This window comes from Garra rufa, chromosome 10 (genome assembly GCF_049309525.1).
Source record: "Garra rufa chromosome 10, GarRuf1.0, whole genome shotgun sequence".
Taxonomy (NCBI): domain Eukaryota; kingdom Metazoa; phylum Chordata; class Actinopteri; order Cypriniformes; family Cyprinidae; genus Garra; species Garra rufa.
The window spans coordinates 34,937,575-34,960,133 of NC_133370.1; the positions used below are offsets into that span (position 1 = coordinate 34,937,575).

At 38.1% G+C, this 22,559-nt stretch overlaps 1 protein-coding gene across 1 annotated transcript; it reads left to right on the forward strand.

The window, feature by feature from the left end:
- Positions 1–14,785: 14,785 nt before the first annotated feature.
- lhx8a (LIM homeobox 8a) lies at positions 14,786–18,246 on the forward strand. The gene is made up of 8 exons (XM_073849688.1): positions 14,786–14,839; positions 15,838–15,975; positions 16,167–16,288; positions 16,648–16,868; positions 16,997–17,100; positions 17,344–17,439; positions 17,612–17,795; positions 17,917–18,246. The coding sequence occupies exons 1-8, from the start codon at positions 14,786–14,788 to the stop codon at positions 17,991–17,993; spliced, it is 996 nt and encodes a 331-aa protein (XP_073705789.1). The 3' UTR covers positions 17,994–18,246.
- Positions 18,247–22,559: the final 4,313 nt, after the last annotated feature.

A 22,559-nucleotide genomic window follows, 5' to 3' on the forward strand; every position in this document is an offset into this window, starting at 1 on the left:
ATTTAAGGACTATCTCACAGATTTATGAGTGCAGGACAATTAGGAAGGGCCAGGTAGTGCTTTCTGATGTTACTCATCCATTGTGTGCTGAATTTCAACCCCTTCCTTCAGGGCGGAGATTTAGACTCCCCTTGTGTAAATCAAATAGATATAGAAATTCTTTTATACCGGCGGCAATTAAGTTTTTAAACGATTTTTTGTAATTTAAGGTAATTGATGTGTTGTGTTGTGTTGTTAATATGTGTATGTGTATACTACTGCTCCTACTGCTGTCTATACAAAGAATTGCCTTTAAGGACAATAAAGTTTAACCCCCTACTTCCATGAATTTCTCTGCTTGCTTTGTGAGTTTATTCAAACTGCTTTGAAGAGCCTCCTCTGTCATCTCTTTACAGCTTCTTGATGAAGTGTTGATTAGACTTGTTAATTCCATTTTTTCCACTGTCCTTTAAGCTGTTTGAGCGACTTCCCTACGTAGATTCTTTTCCTTCCTTTATTTCCGCCTCTCTCTTCGATCAGCTGACAAATTACTGTTATATGTTTTTTTCCATTGATTTTACTTTGACTTAACAATGGTGCGTGGAGGGAGTGCAGTGTGGTTTCTCTTGAAGTCCACTATCATCTCCACAGTTTTGAGCGTGTTTAGCTCCAGGTTGTTGTGACTGCACCAGACAGCCAGCTGCTCAACCTCTTGTCTGTAGGCAGACTCTTTGCCATCCTAGATGAGACCAATGACTGTAGTGTCATCTGCAAACTTCAGGAGTTGAACAGAGGTGTCGTTAGAGGTGCAGTCATTTGTATAGAGGGAGAAGAATAATGGGGAGAGAACGCAGCCTTGAGGAGCTCCGGTGCTGATGATGTGGGTGTTGGATGTGAGTTTTCCCACCTCACTAGCTGCTGCCTGTCCGTCAGGAAGCTGGTGATCCACTGACAGATGGAGGTGGGTACAGATAGCTGTGTCAGTTTGTTCTGAAGTGTATCTGGAAAGATGGTGTTGAAAGCAGAACTGAAGTCCACAAACAGGATCCTTGCATAAGTCCCTGGTTTGTTCAGATGTTGGAGGATGTATTGCAATCCCATATTGACTGCTCATCCACAGACCTGTTTGCTCGGTAAGCAAACTGCAGGGGGTCCAGCAAGGGTCCAGTAATGTCCTTTAAGTAAGCCAACACCAGTCTCTCAAATGCCTTAATGACCACAGATGTTAAAGCAACGGGTCTGTAGTCAGTAAGTCCTGAGATTTTTGGTTTCTTGGGTACAGGGATGATGGTGGACTACACATAGCTGCAGGGATCTGTTGAAGATCAATGTGAAGATGGATGATAGCTTGACAGCACAGACTTTAGGGCAGGCTGGAGAGACATTGTCTGGGCCTTTGGCTTTCCTTATCTTCTGCTTTCTGAAGACTTTGCATACATCATCTTCACAGATGTTAAGTGCAGGCTGAGAAACAGTAGGGTGGAGGGTGTTAATAGCTGTGTTGTGATACGGTCAGAGCGAGTGTGGGTGTCAGACCAGTCTTTTGCTTTTCAAACCTGCAGTAAAACTCATTTAGCCAGTTCTTGATTGACCTTAGTGCTGGGGGATGGGGTCTTGTAGCTAGTGATGGCTTTCAGGCCATTCAACACTGATGTAGAGTCAGGAGCCAGGAGGAATGTAAACACTCACCAAATAAATGAAGAAAACTCCCTCTGTGAATAAAAAGGCTTACAGTTAATAAAGAGAGATTCCAAATTTAGGCAGCACATCAGCTAAAACTGTCACGTCTGTACACCAGCCTTTGTTAATATAAAAACATAATCCACCGCCTCTCGCTTTCCCAGACGACTCAGTGGCGCGGCCTGCTCTGAACAGCTGGAAGCCAGTCAGATGTAGCACGCTGTCCAGGATGGTTCCGTTCAACCAGGTTTCTGTGACGCAAAGCGCAGCCGAGTTTAAAAAGTCCTTGTTTGTGCTGGTGAGGAGTCGTAGTTCGTAGTTCTGATTTATAGGGAGCAGAGATTTGCCAGATAAATGCTCGGCAACGGAGACCTAAAACCGCACTGTCTGAATTTCACGAGTGCACCAGTGTGCTTCCCTCACCTGTGTTGCTTTATATTAGATTCCAGATCCTCCAACTAAAATGTCCAGTAAAACATCTGAAAGCTCAAATGCTGGCAGAAAGTTATTTGGTGTGTTATTTCTGATGTCCATGAGTTTGTTTCTAGTAAAACTGATCGGGTATAAATTGCTTACAGGTACCTTAGTTATTGGTGTTAATCTGGTGTTAATTTCTTTAATTATATGACAAACTCTATTTAACTCTCAGCATTCTTCCAATTATCACTAAGAATGCAAGATGGTGGGCTGCTCTAAGGTGACTGACACCCTGCGACAGAAGGTTGTCCAGATCAAGGCCAAAGGAATATCCCTTTCAGCTGTTGCAAGACAAGTTGGTCATTCCAAATCTGTGATTTTTTGAATATTGCAGCTTTACAATGACAAGAAATGAATTTAAGTCCCCCAAAAAGGCTATCCTGTTGAAGAATAAAACAGCATAAGCAGGTTAGGTAGGTTTTGATGCTGGTATGCTGGTTTAAGCTGGTCCTTTGATGGTTTACGCTGGTCCTTAGCTGGTTTATGTTGGTCCTTTACTGGTTTATGCTGGTCCTTGACCAGCAACATGACCAGTTAAGGACCAGCATAAACCAGCATCCCAGCATCAAAACCTACCTAACCAGCATATGCTGTTTTTTTTCAACAGGGTAATCATTCTCTGATTTTGATCTCCACTGTATTTATTTCACATATATAGTATAAGCAGTCAAGCCGCAGCTTGACGATCGTATTGTATAGTGTGAGCACATAAATTGTCAGCTTTGGTTTTTCATTGCATGCGATTTACACGTACAGTGAAAATGGGTTTATTATTATTTAGCAAAAACATTGCTGAATTTCATAATGACATCCTAAAACATTTTTTGGTCCCACAAGTTTTCATAATACAAGTTGCTTTTGTTCCTCTTGCTCATGTGTCTTTGTAATGCCAGGCCAGCAGAGGGAGCCCCTACCCACACTGACTGTTGCTGCTCCCTCTGCCGCCTCTATGGTACTTCCTGTTTGGCAGCTATAAAAGACAGACCATGCTAAACAGACGCTGTTTTGCTCCTGCAGACTCTACCTATCGTTTCCCTAGTTTCCAAGTTTCCTTGTTTTCCTTGTTGTTTTCCCTAGCCCTAGCCATAGTTCTGTTTTTGTTTTTCAGTCTTAGCCATAGTTCTTCCTAGTTTCATTGTTTTGTTTCTCTGCCCTCTTGGTTTTCGACCCCCGCCTGCCTTATGGGATTACACTTTTGGTCTTGCCCTGTTTGTTCCTGTTTGCTGGTGTTCGACCCTATTTGCCCTGACTACGATCTTTACAATAAAGCCTGCATTTGGATCTTATTGACGTTGTCGTCGAGTCCCGTTTGTTACAGTCTTGTTTTTAGTTCCATGCTGAAAAGCTCAACACAGTCAAACATGAATTTCCTTTAAAGGTCCAGTCTGGTTTATGCTGTTCTACCATAAATGCTGAATGCATCAGCTCTATTTTATGGTATGCTGGTTGACAAAGGGAATTTTGCTGGTTAAAGCTATCCTGTAGCTCAAACAAGGGGTCATGGGTTTGCTTCCTAGGTAATGCATGAGCTGATAAAATCTATAATACAAAATGTACATTTAAAATTTTCGGGTCAGTACATTTTTAAAAATAAATTAATGCCTTTATACAGCAAGGATCAATTAAATTGATTAAAGGTCACAAAAATATTAAGCAGCACATTTTCAGTGTTACAAAATTATAATTTTAAATAATAACGTTGAATAATGACACTGAAGATTGTAATAATGACTCCTGGAAATGCATCTTTGCCATCAGAGGAATATATTACAGCATTATTATTAAATATTGTTATATTATTTTAATATTTTTCAATTGGGAAGTGGTTATTTAAGTTTGTAATAATAGTTCACAATATTACTGTTTTTACCATAGTTTTGATCAAATGAATGCAGCCTTGGCAAAAGAGACTTCTTTCAAAACATTAAAAAAACTTACTGACTTCAAACTTTTTAACAGTCTATGTATACCTCGAATGCAATGTAAGTCGCTTTAAATAAAAGTGTCTGCCAACATAAATGTCCAGCTCTACAAGAAGTTTGCAAAACACCACCAAAATTTGCTGCGTTTTCAGTAAAGATCTGTTCATGAGATCTGTAGGGATGCAAGTATAACACAAATTCAAGCAAATAGAAGCAAGAAAATATGCAAGCATTTATCACATAACCCCTAAGAATCAATATCGGTATCTCTCTTAACATCCACATAGTAGTCCAGCACTGGTCTGAGATCAGCTGTACCTGTTGATCTGCCCGCCAACAGTCCCAGGCTCTCTTTCTCACTCATCATGGCAGCAATCAGAGTGCTCCCTTGGCTCTGACTGTGGCAGACTCCATGCTGAATGAGGGCCAAGGGTACACAGGGAAAGACAAATCACTACCAGATGAGAGCAGGGAGCTTAACACTGCATTTCCTTTCTTGTTCGCTCAGAGGGAGGCTGAATGCTCTGCTAGGCTTTAAGTGCCCATAAAAACCATACCAAGCAGAGTAAAAGTTTATGTAATCTGTATTGTTCCGATCCGATTTGTGTCACATTCGGTTGGAAGGACGTAACCATTTCATATATATTTTCTAGAATTTTTAAATTTGGTAATTGAAATGACTTGTACAATGTAAAACTTTTTGGATATACACGCAATCCAAGGTATTATGTTATCTGGAATTATCACATGGCTCTGTGGAATACTCAATTCTGATTGGTCAGATTGGTCACTTCTAAATTCCAAGGTATGTTATTCCCTGATAACAACCGGTAAAAACTAATAACACAGTTGGCGATGTTTGCTTGCTGGGAATTTTTTTTTTCTTTCCGGAAGCTTTGCGTTTGGTTAGCTAATAAAGTAATAAAACTCAATTCAATATTATGTGTACAATTATTTATTATGTCATCCTGGTAGGGACTCTTGTTTCATCCATGGCAGCTGCATGCCATTTTGCGACAATAGTTTTGTAAACTGTAATGGATTGTAAAATAACTAACAAACTGGTAAGATCTTAAAACAGTTTAATCTTAATTGTCATAATTAATTCATATAGTGAAATGCTGTGTAATAAGTATGACTGCACCGCATGTCTTAAATGTTTAACCTTGCCGCTTGCTGCTTTCTTCAAGGAAACTTTGCGTTCAATGTAATAAGCAGGATAATGTACATACAGCCAGTTGTTATCACAAAATATAGCCCTTCGGTTTTATACAACCCCTAATAAGGCTGTCAGGCTTTATTCTGCGATAACAACCGACTGGATGTGCATTATCTCTTACATAATGAAGACAAAAATTCAGCATTTTTTTTAAAGAATTATTTTTTGGCATTTTTGCCTTTATTATGATAGGACAGATCAGACATGACAGGAAGCGAAGTGGGAGAGAGATACGGGGTGGGATCGGGAAAGGTCCTCGAGTCGGGATTCGAACACGGGGCGCCCGGAGCGCAACGGCGCTGTATGTCGGCGCTGACAAAATTCAGCATTTTTATAATTGTCCTGGCTGTATCTAAACATTGTTTTTTTTTGCGCCTATGTACTGATAAGCTATGCTTTATTGGTGTGTGAGTTAATTTTTTGTAGCCACTCCCACTTGTTAACCAGCTGTTCTGTCTTTTTTATTACTTGATGTATAAATCTAAGTGGGTGCTTTTTAGAGGGCTTTATGATCCTTACAAGGATGCATCCTACTATTTGAGAAACACCTGATGTTTCTGTGGCTAATGGATTTTTATCCTAGTGAATTCTGTGTAAAGCCAAAATGTGCTGGCCAAGAACAATTTGAATTATTTAAGCTTGATTTATTAAAGGTTTTTCTTTTTTCAACAAATTGGGTGCCTTGGAATTTTTTGGTTTTCATCAATTTGAACTATTTGCAAATAATATTTTAAAATATGCATACATTCACTCTATGTCGAAAATGCAAAACATTTCTTGTCTCAACTCAGTTATGAGTTCCATGAATCGTGTTATTTATAGCATATTTTCAATTCAAAACTGTGAAAAAAGTGTTTCACTGGATTACCGTTGGTTGTTTAACATATCTATTGTAAAACAGTTGTCAAATATGGCATTTTGCTTCACTGAATAAAATTATATAAAAACAATTTTCATTCAAAAATTGCTATTGAATTTCACAAAAAATCAGCAAGAAACACATTATTAAATGTGGCCATTAAATTATGGCCATGTTCAGTTGTAAGGGAAAGGTTGCAAATCCCAGTGGTCTTTTGTGGTATATATGAATATATAGGAATGTGTGTTGATTTAAATGACTTCGAGTTAAAGCAGAGGTGTAACCGAGCAGTGTTTTTGCTTCAGAGAAACCAGGATTAATTTCCCAGACCAATGTGCCTTCTTCAGTCTGGACAGAGGAAAAGTGCTTTAGCCCACAGGGTTTTACATCAATTCATGCCTTGTCCACATCCAGCAGGTTGTCCCAAGAGACAGCAGCTCTGTATAGGCAACAGGTACCGGGTTTTGGGGTATCTGGAACAGGTAAAGATCATTTTCATTTTCACCGCTAAATGCACAAACACAAATGCACAAACAATAATTAATCATGCAAGTATGACTGGCTCCAAATAGCAACATTGCTGAGGCTTATAATTAGGCGTCAGCACACCAAACCCCAAGATGCTGACCGTAAAAAAACATTCTAATGTTATTTACAGATTCATTCAGCACTTTGTACCAGAAGTGAGTCATTGATAGTGGGGACACTCCTTTGTAGCGACGAAACAAAGCATTTGGTTGGAGCCGACAGATGCAGGGAGACGCGGAGAACAGACACTTAAGCATATGTGTTTTGGGTACAACTTCCTTTGTCGTGGTCATGTTGTAATCTCTGTTTCCTGTGGTCTGCATGATAGCAGAGGCTCAGAGCCCCCTAGCTGCATGGGGAACTGTCATCAGCTCCATTTCCTCAGAGGGCTGTGCTCCATCCACACGCAACTGGCACAAATATGCAGATGTAAACTGCAATGCCGAGATTATCTAGAATGGGACATCAATGACCAGACACAATGTCAAGGGTTTTGAATCTTCATGTCTGCATTTTCAGATTACGATGAATTGAAAATTCCACTTCTTAATGACCTGAAAGTTTTAGGAGTTTGAATAATTGTTACTAATAAAAATGTATGGTATAAAAATAATATAAAACATTTCAGATTCTCAATTCTAGGTCACTAATGAAAGTCGATTTGCAACACCGGTAATGTGAACTCGCTTGTACACACTTCTAAAAATAAAAATTCTTTATTTTTTCTTTAGGAATCTTTATTTTTAGCAGTGTGTACAGGACTTCCATTGAATTCCATTGCACAGAAGGTTTTTTTTTTTAACTGAAAAGAACTTATCACACAAAGGTTGGGGTTGGGGAACCTAAAATGGTTCTTTTATGTCAGACTTTCAGATGTTCTTGTTTCACTGAAGCACAAGGTAAGTACTTTTCACTCAAATTGTTATCCTAATAATACATATTTTAAAATGAAAAGGAAAATTTGTACTATCATCTGTACTATTTGCCGAGTCACATTAAATGGGGAGCTGGTATACAAATTAAATGTGGTTATAATAAATAATATTATATATATAACAAAAGGACAAAGGTCAAGCAAAAATGATTTCAGTCATATTGTAGGAAATTGTTTAAATTAGGCATTCTGGTATTAACAATGATCCTTGCAGTATTTTTGGACTACCACTAAAGTCATATTGCATTCTTGCTTCAGTAATTTTCCCCCTCTAGCACTAAAAACTAAAGCAATATCTTCTGCATGAACCTCCCTGTGCTCCCCTCAATGTCTGGAGATTCAATGTGCTGTCACACATCTGCCAAAGGGGGTTTCTCTTCCTGCGTTGGCTAGCTTTAATGCCAGCAGAACTGGTCAGGAAACATGACCACAGCACTCCCCGATCAACCTGTCAGACCTCATTTACTCAAAGTCAAGAAGTTACGAGTCCCCTTACCTCCCAGACCCTCAGTGTCATGTTACAACACCCCCCCCCCCCCAAACTCCATCAAAGGGTAATTAGCAGGTGAAGTAGATTTAATTATTATCAAGTTGGTAAAAGTTATAAGGATCATTGTAAGGTTTAAAGCGGATGTTGTGTCAGTAGACTGTATTTTATTAGATTTTAAAACGAGTGCTTCTTGTTGTGGAAATACAAACCAGAAGACAAAAGACAATAGGCCTCATTCATGTAACACGAGCAGAACGAGTTTTTGTGTAAATTGTTCGTAAAGCTCTTCTGACATTCATGACAATGTTTGTATTTTCAAAATGACGATTGGTACAAAAGAAATGTACACCTGTTCCCTACTACATGTAAATGATGCGTAAAACATTAAGTGTTCCTTTTGGCAAACTGATGACACTAAAGTTTAATGCACTGTCATAATAATATTTTACAAGTTCAATTGCCCTGGCCTTTTTTTGTAGCTGAAAGTTGACAACTGTTCAACTTTGGGTAAAACACAGTACTTGTCATTGTCACTTTTTACCCAGCTGTCCAGTCAGTGGTGGAGGGGTAGGACAAATACCACACCAACCACCCATCCTACTTAAAACGACTGAACAACAATGAAGAAATAATGTTAAAAATAAAAATAATGTACTTGTTTGAAACCTTGTTCCTGTCCATTTCAATACAAAATTATTTGCTACTGACTCACTCTTAAAGACAGTCTCTTGTTGCCATCTAACGACATAACATCCATCCATCCATCCATTTTCCATTTTCATTCATTTTACTTATCTGGGACAGGCTAAGTAAGAGCTCCCATATATCCTTTTCCCTGGCCACTTCCTCCAGCTAATTCTGGGGGATCTCAAACATTCCCAGGCCAGCCGTGAGATATAATTCCTCAAGCCTGTCCTGAGTCTGTTCCAGGGTCTCCTTCCAGCTGGACATGCCTGGAACACCTCCACCAGAAGGTGTTCAGGAGGCATCTTTACCAGATGCTGAATGACCTTAACTGGATGCTTCCAATGCGGAGGGGCAATGGCTCTACTCCGAGTCTCTCCTGGATGCCCAGGCTTCACACCTTGGAGAAATGATGATTCTGCTATAATTGAAACACACCCTCTGGTCCCTTTTTTAACAATGGGAATGTCCACACTTGGGTGACCACCTGTGCTGTTTTAACAGCACAGACCTATTCAATCTAAATATAAAATGACAATAATAATCCAATCCTTAAAAAGCACATTTCCAAATAAGCACATACATTCCATTAAAAAGACATAACAATGTGTTTTTACCGGATTCAGTGCATCTTAAATTTATATTTTTTTGTCTGATCTCCAAGCTTTGAATTGTGCATTCTCATTCATTGTGTGTCTGTAGAACTCCTGGCAGGTGTGGCTGTAGTTTACCTTCACAAGTAGTTTACTTTTTATGAGGTCCACAGTTACTCGGATTCCTGTCTCTGTCCATGCAGCCATCATCAGAGGAAACACACTTTCCACGAATGTGTTGGTGACAGGAATGCTCAAAGCCAGAGATACCAGAGCTGTCATGTTTGGGGCACTAACATGCTTCAGCAGACCTGTCCACTTGCAACAGGATTTGTTGTTGCAGCGATTTCCATTACGCATGGCAAAAGAACACAGAATTCATCATGTCCAGTTCATTTTTAATGCTTCAGTTGCTCCACAGAGGTCTTGGAAGCTAAATTCCCATTTGCTAACCAGGCATGAGATGTGCTTTAGGTAGTTGCCATCAGTGAAATCAAACCACTTGTTAAGAAAGTCCTGCAGAACAGTGGCCTGTGTGGTAGGAAACTGTTGCAAGAGAGTGCTTGTCTCCAATCCAAAGGGTCAATCCTTTTCCCTTTGGGTGAGTTACAATTTGAGATTGCATTTCTCTTGTGACTTGCCTCATCTCCATGCTTCCTTACATCCCCCTCACCTTCATGTGTGATGGTGAAACTTCGGTGACATACTCCGCAATCTTCTTTTTTAGGGTCATTTGTAACTGGAATTGTAATTTAAGTGAATATGAAATATGTGGGATGAGTGGTCACCTTAGATCATATCTGTCTGCCAATCACCAGCCACTGTCCTAGATTTTAATGTGATGTTGAACAAGCGTGTAAACCAAGGAAGCCCAACTTCAACTTGTGAGAGATGTCAGGAGTTCAGGAGATCCTGAGAGTGTTCTTTCCACCTCCAGATTACATCACTAGGTCAGCAACTTCCTGTGTCGACTTGCAACAGCCTGGACAAGTCCACGCTTTACCCGCTTCAGCCGTCTGATGGTCTACTAGAACCTCTCCTCTTACACCCACGGTTTTGCTTCCTTGCAGCTGCGGCCCTTCTAGGCTGCCGATATCTGTTGGCAGAATCTGGAAACCCTCAATTCAACCAGACCCAAAAGACCTCCTTTCTATTGTCTGATGGCCTTGCTCACCACTGGGGTTCACCAGCTTGTTCACTGCGACAGGCACCAACACAGCAGCAGCTTCTGCAAGGGAGGCTTTGAACAGGGCTCACTCAGAGTCCATGTCCCCAGCCTCCCCCAGGAGTAAGGAAAAGCTTCTCTGGAGGTAAGAGTTCATGGGTCTTCACAGTCACCACCTATGAGATCCTCTCCCTGGCCTTGCTCCGGTGAGTGGCAATTTCTAGAAGAACTAGCAGAGGTAAGGCAGTTCTCTGTTGGTTTATTAGTGCTGAACGAAAAGTGACACTAAGGGAGCTCACATCTCCTAAAACAGGGGTTCTCAACCGTTTTTACTCCAGGGCCCCCCTCCTTCTCCATTCAATTTTGCAAGGCCCCCTATGTCTGACAAAGAGAAAAGTGTTTATTTTTAAACCTTTTTTATTAACCAAAACATTTGTTTTGCCTTATTATTCTTCTACTGCATGTTATAAAAAACCCTCAAAATGTAAACAAACTTTACTTTAAAGCTATACTTTATAATCTTAGAAGAAAACCTTTTTAAAATAATATATATATACATATTTAAAGCTCCTTAGTTCTTTACTTCAGACATTCTTTACAACTTCAGAGTACTTTTTCTTAAATAAGTCAACCTGCCATACCAAACAGGACAACAGGAAGATGCCAAAAGACCGCTCACTAAACCTGTCCCTTTGAACTTGACAGACTGAATATCTACTGTTTTTCTCCATTAAAAAATACAATCAAAATTACAGCAAATACATTCTAAATCTGTTGAAACATATCGATCTGAAGGCGGTTCAACGAAGACGGGATCAGTGAACTCTGTCAGTGCGCGTCTGATGCTCATAAACACAGAGCGAGATCCTCCTCTATCGGTGAGCATCCATTATAAAACACTCACAAGACATTAATTTGGACAACTAGGCAAATATATTGAAATTTCACCCTCATTTCGTTCCAAACCCGTAAGACCTTTGTTTATCTTTAGAATACAAATCAAGATATTTTTTATGTAATCTAAGAGCTTTCTGTCCCTCCATAGAAATCAAGAGTACTACCATGGTCAAGGCACAGAAATGTAGTAAGGACATTGTTAAAACAGTCCATGTGACATCAGTGGTTCAACCGTAATTTACTTACAGTAATACTTTTTGTGCACAGAAAGAAAACAAAAATAACAACTTTATTCAACAATTCTTTTCGAGAGTACCACAACACACGTGCATGCTTTCATCTGCTCATAAACAAGACGCAGTGCATGTGTGTTCTACGTCAATGGCATCATGCATCCCTACTACACTTCTGTGCCTTGACTGTGGTAGTACCCTTGCTGTCTATGGAGGGTCAGAGAGCCCTCAGATTTCATTAAAAATATCTTAATTTGTGTTCCAAAAATGACCAAATGTCTTACGGGTTTGGAACAACATAAAGGTTAGGAATTAATGGCAGAATTTTCATTTTTGACCAAACCATTCTTTAAAAACAGGGGTGGACTTAAACAATAAGCAGGGTAAACAGTCACTTAGGCCCCCGGAGAATCAGGAAGCCCCATCTGATATTGGATTGTTTTGTTTAGTGGTGAGTTCTGTGCATATTTTATAAGCACCACAGTGGTTTGATTCTGGAACGGGTTTGATTCTGGAATTAATTATAAATAACAAAATGATTATATGTTTAGTTTTAAATGAAAACATTTTAATTATTAACACAAAGAAAAGAATAATTGAGTTAGGTATTGCTAACTATACATTATTCATTCACATGACAACTGAATGTTTCATAATATTATTCATTTTGATATTTTTACCTTAGAGAAGAAAGTATACACATACTTTTAAGCTTTCAGGGTTTTTAAAAGAACACATGCTGTGTTAGGGCACTATACCTGAATTGTCTAAGGGCCCCCAAAACACTAAGTCTGCCCCTGATTAACAACCCAGATATCTGAAGTCTAAACGACTAAGTTCTTGTCCTAAAATTACACTCACTTTGAGAAATGCTGCAAGTGGAGTAATACAAATGGTGAAATAGTTCCCGTGGCAATGCTATATCTTAATAATAATAATATCTTATGTCTGGAAAGCCCTCTCAGCCAATCAGATTTAAGGTCCAGAAAGAACCGTTGTATAATCTTGTATAATTTTTTTCTAGTCAACAGTGCTAGGAGATCTAAACTAACTGTTATGGAACAGTACAGGAACAATGTTAGTTAGTAGGTCACCACTTAAACCACACGTGGGTAGAACAATCTTGTAATCTTTCCACCCATCTTAATACAAAGACAGAACAGACTAGTCATGAAGTAGGTTTATACGCTAAACACAAAAATCTAACAAACATAAATATATGTAAATAAAATCTATAGAATAAGATAAATATGGCAAAATAGAAGTAAAAAATTAGAAATGTAAACCAATACAGTTGAAAGACAACATGAATAAACAACTGAAAACAGTATAAAATAAATAGAAAAAAATACACAACAGAGGAAGAAGTTTTAAATAGAGGGCATAAGTTTATATTAGAACTGCAAAACTATTAAATATTGGAATTCTATAGTTACTATAGAGTAACTATAAGTTAATATTTGGATTTTTTTTATATTACTTGTTGCAAAATCAAGAAATAAGATTAATTCTAAAGCATGTGAAAAGAGGATAAATAACGACTACATCATTTTAGCATGTGATGTAATACCCACTTAAATAAACACAACATAAAAGGTGACATTGTATGAAATCAGAAATCCTTTCTTTGTTAGTGGTCATGTCATGTCATAACATTTTTGTAATAAACCACATAAAGTTGCTTGCTCCTTTTATGCAAAAAAAAAAAAAAAAAAAAAAGTATCCCCGGAGAGGAAACATTAAAAATCTGAATAGAAAGTCAAAGAATAAGGTCACGCGCTTTGACTTGACTGACACCTTTCGCAAGCCAAGAATAATAAGTGGAAACTGATATTATTGCTCTTGTAATTAAGACGTCAGTGTCCGTTCAACTGCAGAGATGACTAAAATTAACTTAAATATCTGGCTAGACATTTAATATAATGCAATTGATAATTTTCATACAGTGGGCGACAAAATGATTGATATAAATGAGTTTAAAGATTTAGGCTACATAAACATTTTATTATTTATGCAACATTTGTAAACAGATAGGTTATGTGAATATATTTAGACGAAATACTTAACACATCGGTTCAGCGGAAGCTGTTTGACTTTGGATGACTAGCCTATGTGTTTTGTTAACCATTTGAGAACGCATTTTTTTCTTATTCACCTCGTTTTAATTTAAGTATCATAATTACGCTTGTGACCTGAAAACAAATTTAACCAACATTCATTAATTGTGTAGCAACAGTGCAATTGAATTGTTTGGAAATATCGATGTAATATTAGCCAGAAAGTTGAACATAAGATAAAATAATTAAACAAATAGAAAGCACATACCAAGTAGTAATATTAACATATCCCAAGAAAAACGAATAGTTTTGTTTAGCAATAATAATAAAAAGAAGAAGAAGAAGGAGAAGAAGAAAAAGAAACAAACGACAATGATGTCTGCACTCTCCCATACAAATGAAACACGGTGAAATATTTTTACAAGTTATTTTATTTATTTTAACTCGAACTGTTTAATTTCATCATAAATAGCCGTCTCAGAGTTCCCCATGCATTTCCCCAAAACTAGATAATGTATTTACTGAGGGACTGTGGATGTACAAACTGCCAATCCTCGTAATAATGATGCAAAATGCAACAAATCACAGTTATCACTGTTTTTTTAATATGGCAGACAGATTTCACAATAATAAAATGTGAAAAGTTGATATTATTGTTACTGCGATGAAACAAACACATAATTCTAATGTGCAATTAGGTTTAACCCGATGCATAAATGAAAGAGACCTGCTGTACTATTTACGCAACCTATATGTAGCCTAGTTATCGCATTTAAAGTCAATTCCAAAAACGTATTCAACTAAACTGTTGCATTCTTGATTAAACAAATGTTATGCTGTTATTACTTTGTTTACATATCTTTTTTTTCACGCAACTCACTCAAATAATAGGCGTGTGTAAATGTGACAGGGAGGTGCGGCCAGAATAATGAGAACGTGAGGGAAAAGTTCCACCCTCACTAAGGAAAACAAAAGTTTGAGGTAAAACATGGTCACGACGTGCATTCGGCTTTAGCACCCATATGGATTAACTCTAGAGATCTGGGAGTGGATATAACATACTGGACAATGTACTGGAAAAATGAACAAACCACATCGAAGGAAAGTCCAAGCAAGAACACTGTAAGTGTCACATAAATTGCTTATATTTTTGAAATGTGCATTTTATTTTTATTTCCTGTCATTTTAATTTCTTGTTTTATTAATTCATCCTTATGCGATTTCCCCTCTCATGTTATGGCTACATATTTTGGAAGATTTTGATTAATAATAGTAATCAAAATATATTAAAATAAAGAACAAAGGCTGCAGGCACACTGTGCTTTATTTTCTATCATTCACTAAGCTATTATTTATATCGACGAGAAATGAAACAGCCTTCACTTCTGAATTACGGTACTATCCTCAGCTGCGCCACAGGCAACGCCTGTGTGCAATTAATATAAATTAAGTAATCGGGGATTTGTTTTCTTCTTTGTCAAAACGACAGTTGTGTTTTTTCTGAAGCCAGTTTGGAAATAGTTTAAAGGGGATTTAACAGAGGAAAGGGGAAAAGTCACTTTGGAAAGCAACGGAGGAGAAATAAGATATTGAATGCGACAGAAAAGCAATTTATATCTACCTGAGGAGTTTCAGCTTATGCAATGAAGAGGGTGACGCTTTGCGTTAAGAAGCGCCCGTGTTTCTGCATCACTCCTTGCTCGCTTGTAGAGGTTGTCATGGTAAAAAGGCAAGTGGCCGTTAATGGGTCACTCGGCCGCCGAGGTTAAAAAGGCGGCAGCGCTATCGGGCAGGCGATACAGTGTGTGTTGAGCTGCTCTCGTCATGCCCGCGACCTGTGGAGGTTCAGTTCTCTGCATGCCTCACACCATACAGCCGCCGCAGATTATAAACGCAGTGGTATTTAAAAATAAAAATATTTAATCATCTCTGGAGTGGGGGACTACATATTTCATTTTTTTAAGTCAAAGGCTTTTGAAAGGCCATAATATTCAGGAAGGTCACTGACCTTATCTTCCTGAACAACGAAGCTGAATTCTTGTCCCTAAACTACTATTTGGTGATTTGAGTTGTGTTAAATAATGTTTTAAAAATACGCATACTCTTTCTTTGATTTACAGGATAAAACCCAAGAGTTGTTTGAAGAGGTATCGTGTTCGTCGTCGTCTTTGTCACCCGGCTCTTCACCTCATGCCATGACGGAAAAAGCCATCTGTACCAGCTGTGGCACTGAGATCGTCGACAAATATCTGCTGAAGGTGCGTATAAAATATTTTATATAACAATTCTTTCAGACGAGCGGTGTATGACTAAACTGACGTTCCGCTCTGGGCTTCCCCGGTATGCAATGAAAAATCGTATGTGTCGCTCTTTTATTTTATTTATTTATTTATTTAAATCTACGCAAATGTTTTGTTCGAAACTGAAAAATGTTGCTTTTACACCTCAGGTGAACGACATGTGCTGGCACGTGAGATGCCTGTCGTGCAGCGTGTGCCAAACATCTCTGGGCAGACACATCAGCTGTTATATAAAAGAAAAGGAGATATTCTGTAAACTGGACTACTTCAGGTGAATTATTCATATATATATATATATATAACCCCCCCCCCCCACCACCACCAATTTATGAAAAAGAAAAGCTGAAAATAACTTTGAAGGTACTGTCAGAACTTGAGATGACTCTTTCTTATAAGGTGACTTAATATTTTGTAGTCTTGTAGTTTCCCCGAAACATTGCATGCTTTCCCTCACTACATTTTAGATAGACAAGTCAATAGTAGACCAATGTTTTCATTCCTTTTTTTTTTTTTTTTGAGTGCTGTATTCTTTATCAAACAACCACTGTTAGCCTCACTAAAAAGAAATGTCACAAAAGCTTGTTTAACTTTTAACTATGTAAGTTCTTATCAAAGACTTGTTTCTTGCAGGAAGTATGGAACACGTTGCGCTCACTGTGGTAGGAATATCCATTCAAACGACTGGGTCCGCAGAGCAAAAGGAAACACCTACCACCTGGCTTGTTTTGCTTGCTTTTCCTGCAAGAGACAGCTGTCCACAGGAGAAGAGTTTGCCCTGGTGGATGAGAGGGTACTGTGTCGTGTGCATTATGACTGCATGTTGGACAACCTGAAACGTGCCATGGAGAATGGTTAGATTTTTTTTTGTTGTTGTTTTTAATATGTAGTCAGCATTTAGATGGTTATTTGGTATATCTCTTGCTTAAAATTAACATTTAATTTCTCTTTTCTTGTTGATGGACTATGTGGTTTCCTGTAGGAAAAGGAGTGAATGTGGAGGGAGCTGTTCCCTCAGAGCAGGAAGTAAATCAGCCTAAACCAGCCAAAAGGGCACGGACAAGTTTTACAGCTGATCAGCTACAGGTTAATATTGAAATTCTCATCTTAATTTTTTTTCCAGAACTTTTTTTTTTCATTGGCTGCTTATTGTTAGGTTTTTTTATTTATTTATTTTTTATTTTAAATTTGTGCTTTAATGTGTGTGTGTGTGTGTGTGTGTGTGTGTGTGTGTGTGTGTGTGTGTGTGTGTGTGTGTGTGTGTGTGTGTGTGTGTGTGTGTGTGTGTGTGTGTGTGTGTGTGTGTTTGTTTGTTAAATGTGTACTAAGGTAATGCAAGCCCAGTTTGCTCAGGACAACAATCCAGATGCCCAGACTTTACAAAAGTTGGCAGAAAGAACTGGTTTAAGCCGGAGGGTTATTCAGGTATTATGCCATATTCTTATTTTGTGCCATGTATGCATTGTTTTAGCATGTTTTAAAATTGATTTTGTTGTTGTCCATATGTGAATGGTCACTGTAGTGTCAATACTATACTATTACTATTATATATTACTATACTAGTGTACTGTCAATACTTCATCCATCTGCTGCTAAGGTTTGGTTCCAGAACTGTCGAGCTCGTCATAAGAAGCATGTTAGCCCAAATCACTCTTCAGCCACACCAGTGTCATCTCTGCAGTCTACTCGGCTTTCTCCTCCACTAATAGATGAGCTTCAGTACACTGCTTTTGCCCCTGTAGACACCCCTATGCTGACTGCGCTACACTCCTATATGGATGGTATGTTATGTTAATTGAATATTACTATATTCAATGCATCTATGTATATGTATGTTTATGAAGTTTAGAGATTGAACTTTATTTTTATTTATTTATTTTTTTTACTTTTTTGTCCTTGTAGTCCACTCTCCCACTTCACTGGTGCTGCAGCCACTATTGCCCCACTCAATGACACAGCTGCCCATCAGCCACGCCTAAGACGTCCACTGCTGCCACATGGTCAGGTCAGAGTCCAGAGGGCAGCTTGGAAATAATGATGCTTCTACTGACTATTGAACAAGACCCATGCATGGGCACTTACTGAAGGATATCTGTCTTGCAATGATCAAAGTCCTAATTGTGAAAAAGCCTGAAGTTTTTGTTTAATATATATTATATATCTATATAGTGATGGAATAAATGGCATTTAATTTATTTCTTGATGTGATTGAGCACTTTGTTTTAAAATAAATCTACCATGGAGTTCTTAAGTTTCTTGTTTAGTTGAAGCACTTTTTTTTTGATTATTCTGAAGAAAATTGGAAGGTGACTTAAAGCCAATAAAATCTGATTTGTCTGTAGTGTTGATCAAAGTAAAGCTTTTGTTTGGCTTTTTATTTTATTCAATACTGATTCTGCTTGAAACCTTTGAGTTACATCTTAAGAGATTTGAGTTTTGAATCTAGATCTGGCTGGAAAAACATGTAGAAAGTTTACTGTGCTTCTAGGAAAAACATTTCTCACGTTTGAGCAATAAAATTAATTGCATTTAATAACCAGTTTAATTCTATTAATTTTCAACATTATGAACCATGAAAGAAAACTTCAATTCAAATCTAAATGTTAAAGATACACCTGTAATTGTACATCTGTTTAATACTAAACAATTAATTTTTTTTGTGCGTGTGGCTGACAGCTTTTTTTTTTTTTTTTATTGCATTCTCTTGCGCTTTGATACCGTGTACCATTTTGATCTGATATCATGCTTCTAGAATGCTCAGATGCAGTGCATTAAAAAGCCATTTCTTAAGCTGTCAGTCTTCAGTTATGCCATCCAAGAGCATTTAATTTTGCATGCTTGAAACGCAAGAAATCTGATGCATTAGTCCGACTATTATTGCGTGCAGCACAATGACTGCTAGAAGTAGTCTTCCTGCAAGTCATGGGGATCTTTTTCAGTGAGCTGGTTGTGTAAAAGGCTTGAGCAGCTGATTAATTTTGCTCCAAGAGTTGCAAGTAGACATCAAAATGATTGTGTACATGTGGGTTAAGCAGCAATGACTTTAACTTATCCCAAACTTAGAGTCCTAACTTTGCTAAATTATTTAAATGCATTTGTTAGTTAAAATGGTCCAGCTAATGGTTTTTGTTGAGTGATCTACAAAACATTGAGAAATTAGGGGTGTTGAAGTTTTAATGCAGTTCAGTAGAGGGAATCAAATCCTGGTTAGTGAAATTAATCACAGATGTGTTGTGGTGTTTGAGGATTTTATTTATATATATATATATATATATATATATACATACATATATACACACACACACGTATATAAGTATGTGAGAATTTTGTAATGTGCAAAATGGACCGGAGGGAAGGCATTCCGTGAAACAGCTTTGTAGTATTCTTTAAATATATTTTAATTGCCCCCCCCCCCCCATTCAGAAATAAAAACCTACAAAGGAAAAATACAATAAATAGCGCTCCTAAAACATGTTGAAATCTAGGATTATAAAATTGTAGCACTTGTATCTCACAGTACAAATTGGCTTATGTCCTAAACTTGAAGGTCTCCTGATGTCTTTGAGTAGGAAAGTTCTTGCTTTTATATTTCCAATTATTTTCAAAAAGAATGAAAGCTAATCTTTAGATAAACAGCAAAAGTTAAAAGTTCATTAAGCTTCTGAAAAATAAAGTTGCAGTAGGTGATTAAGTGCTTATTCAGTGAATCTTACTTGCTGATCATGGAGGCATGTACTGTGTCTACAAGGTCTTCCTCCATGCCAGATAACTTGCAACCACACAAAAGAAAATATTATGAAAACCCTTTGCTGAAGGTATAGATCTCAATACAGAAATAATTCTAACAAAAGTAACAAGGTGTCCACAAACATTGCACAGACGCTGAATAAGATGTGTGCTATCAAGTAAGAACCCGATACTACTGTCTGTCAAAGAAAGAGAAACCTGCCTTTCAAAAATAACAATAATAAAATAAACAAACAACTGCTAGTCTGAAAAACTACTGTAAAGAGACTTCCATAACAAGAGTGGCACTCACCAGTAATTCAAAACGGGAACTTTCTCTTGGATGATGGGTATTTTGCGTGTAAAGAGGAGGAAGGCAATAACACCTACAGAGCATTTATATAGCGCTCAACAATAAACCTCAACAGGCGGCTGTTCTGTTTACTGTTTCACTCTGACGCCCTCTTGTGGTGAAAAGAAACATGAGCATGCACTACAAAACTGAGCAAGTACAATTTCGATGCACTTTCTCCATTAATAATAAAATACAATTCAGCTTGTCAAAACAGTTTTTAAGTGTACATAATTATGTTGAGACATAGGGTAAGATGGGGAAACATGCCCCCTTAAGAACAATGTGGATTTACCTTTAAATTGTAGCTTATTTAGATAAATGTTTAACATGTGCACAATGATATCAGCCAATGTTTTATTACAGGAAATCCACTGCTAATTTAGATGTTACAGCACAAAATCTAACATATTAAAAGAGAGGTGATTTAGATATTTAGGTTGGCTATTAGACTCTGGGTGGCATCCTGAAGTTAGGTTGATGTTAACTGATGTTGCTGAAAGAATGCTGTCCAGACCAGAGAAGTGAATTAGGCACAGAAAAAACACCATCGAGCTGTTGAACCATCAAGACTTTCATCCGAGACTGCATCTGGACACTCATCAATGGCCAAGGCAATGCAAGTGTCGTGCATTAACTCAACGAAACAGCGGTTTAATCTAAGCGGTAGACACCTTTGTTACAAAGGCGCTAATGGCCTCTGATCTGGTGGTTTACTGACTCATTTTAATAGCTTCATTCCCCTGGCTTCTGTAATGGTTTTATTCATTCAATTCTACTTTACCTATTCTTATGTATGTATGGGTATGTATGCGTAAGTGTGTGTAGGAGCCATATTTGGATTTTGGTGACTTATCTGTGGAATAAGTACAATTAATTTAGTTTTACATAATCACATTGTATAAATACAGTTTAACAGAAACTATACAGTTTAATTTCAGTAATTAAAACTTCCATACTCTAACCGTAGTAGCATCTTACCTGTATGTACTTACCTGACTACCTGTCACATGATAGTAGACACACCCCCTTTGATGTGCAGGTGGCCCGATGTGGTTAATTATGCCATTCACGAAGGGTGCAAGGGTTGAGATGGCAAGACGGAACAGTTTTCAGACCGCAAACAAACGCAAACTGTTACTTTAGTTTTTTCCTTTATTTTCATCATTTGTCAATTCAAGAAAGAGAACCGGATTGTGTGAATAAACGAAACATCCAATTTAAATCAACTCTCCGTGCGTGCTTACATTGGATTGTGTGTCGGGAGCCCTTGCCATTAACCTCACGTGGCAAGTTTAGATGAAAAGGCCACTTCATAGTCTGAAAACTACCGAAGACCGACGTCTTTGAAAGGACCAAAGGACCAACTTGTGGATTAACGCCTAACATTTATTGGATACTTACCTCGATGGAACGACGCGTTTGGGTTGAATGGATTTATGAATGGAACGTATCGTAGTAGTTGGAGCAATCCATGAATGGATGAGCGTAACACCACAGTAACTGGATGCGCAGCAGCCAAACGTCAGCAAACCTAGTGAGTATAAACGAACTGTGAAAGTTTAAACTATCGTTGAATAGACTGAGACAAGTTTATAAGACTTTATTTACGTGCATTGTAAACTGTTGAACATTACGATGTCGGATAAAGAGACTGAGACGGCGAAAGAGACCGCCAAACTTTTACAATCTGAAAAGGCGACTCGCCGAGGAAAGCTAGGTGTTTGCACTAGACAAATGAATGAAATTAGAACTTTGCTCGTTGAAAATGGAAATGTTGACCGAGTGGAGAAAAATATGCATGTGCTACAACAGAGCATCGAGGACTTTAAATTCATTCATAGATCAGTACAATCATTAATGACTGAGGATGAGAGAGAAAGTGATACTGTTGATTGGTATGAACCGAGAGCACAGAACTTTGACTACTTCATTAAAGAAGTTGAAACGTGGAAAAAAGAACAAAATAGACTACAGTTAACTGTTGAACCTAAAGACAGCATTTCTAATGTAACCAAAATATCTAAAACCTCATCAGCAGCAAGAATTGTTGCAGCTGAAAGAGCTGCTCTTCTAGCTCGCAGCAAAGCATTACCAGCGCTGCACGCAATTCAGATGGAGGAAGCAACCTTGAAATCTAGAAAGGAGAGCATTGAGTTACAAGCTCAATTAGCAGAGGCAGATGCAAAGCTGAAGGCTTTAAATGACAGCGAAGAGGAGGGAGATGCCATGAATGTGTACCTGGAGGAAAGCAAACAACAACCTGCTGAACCAACTCTAACTGAAGCCTCTGCCCTTGAGTTTGTGCCTGTGGCAACAGTGCCTAAAACACCATTGCAAAAAACAGTACGACATCTACACAGCAGCTCCAGGAGCATTAGAACTTCCACCAGCCCACAGCTTGGATTCAGCCATGACACCGCTGCTGATACTGAAATGCTACACAGACAAAAGGAGCTCACGGAAT

Coding starts and splice junctions, on each gene's coding strand:
- lhx8a (XM_073849688.1), top strand. CDS start 14,786: ATGTACTGGAAAAATGAACAAACCACATCGAAGGAAAGTCCAAGCAAG. Junction 17,101..17,343: donor TTACAGCTGATCAGCTACAG/GTTAATATTGAA, acceptor ATGTGTACTAAG/GTAATGCAAGCCCAGTTTGC. Junction 17,796..17,916: donor GCTACACTCCTATATGGATG/GTATGTTATGTT, acceptor TTGTCCTTGTAG/TCCACTCTCCCACTTCACTG.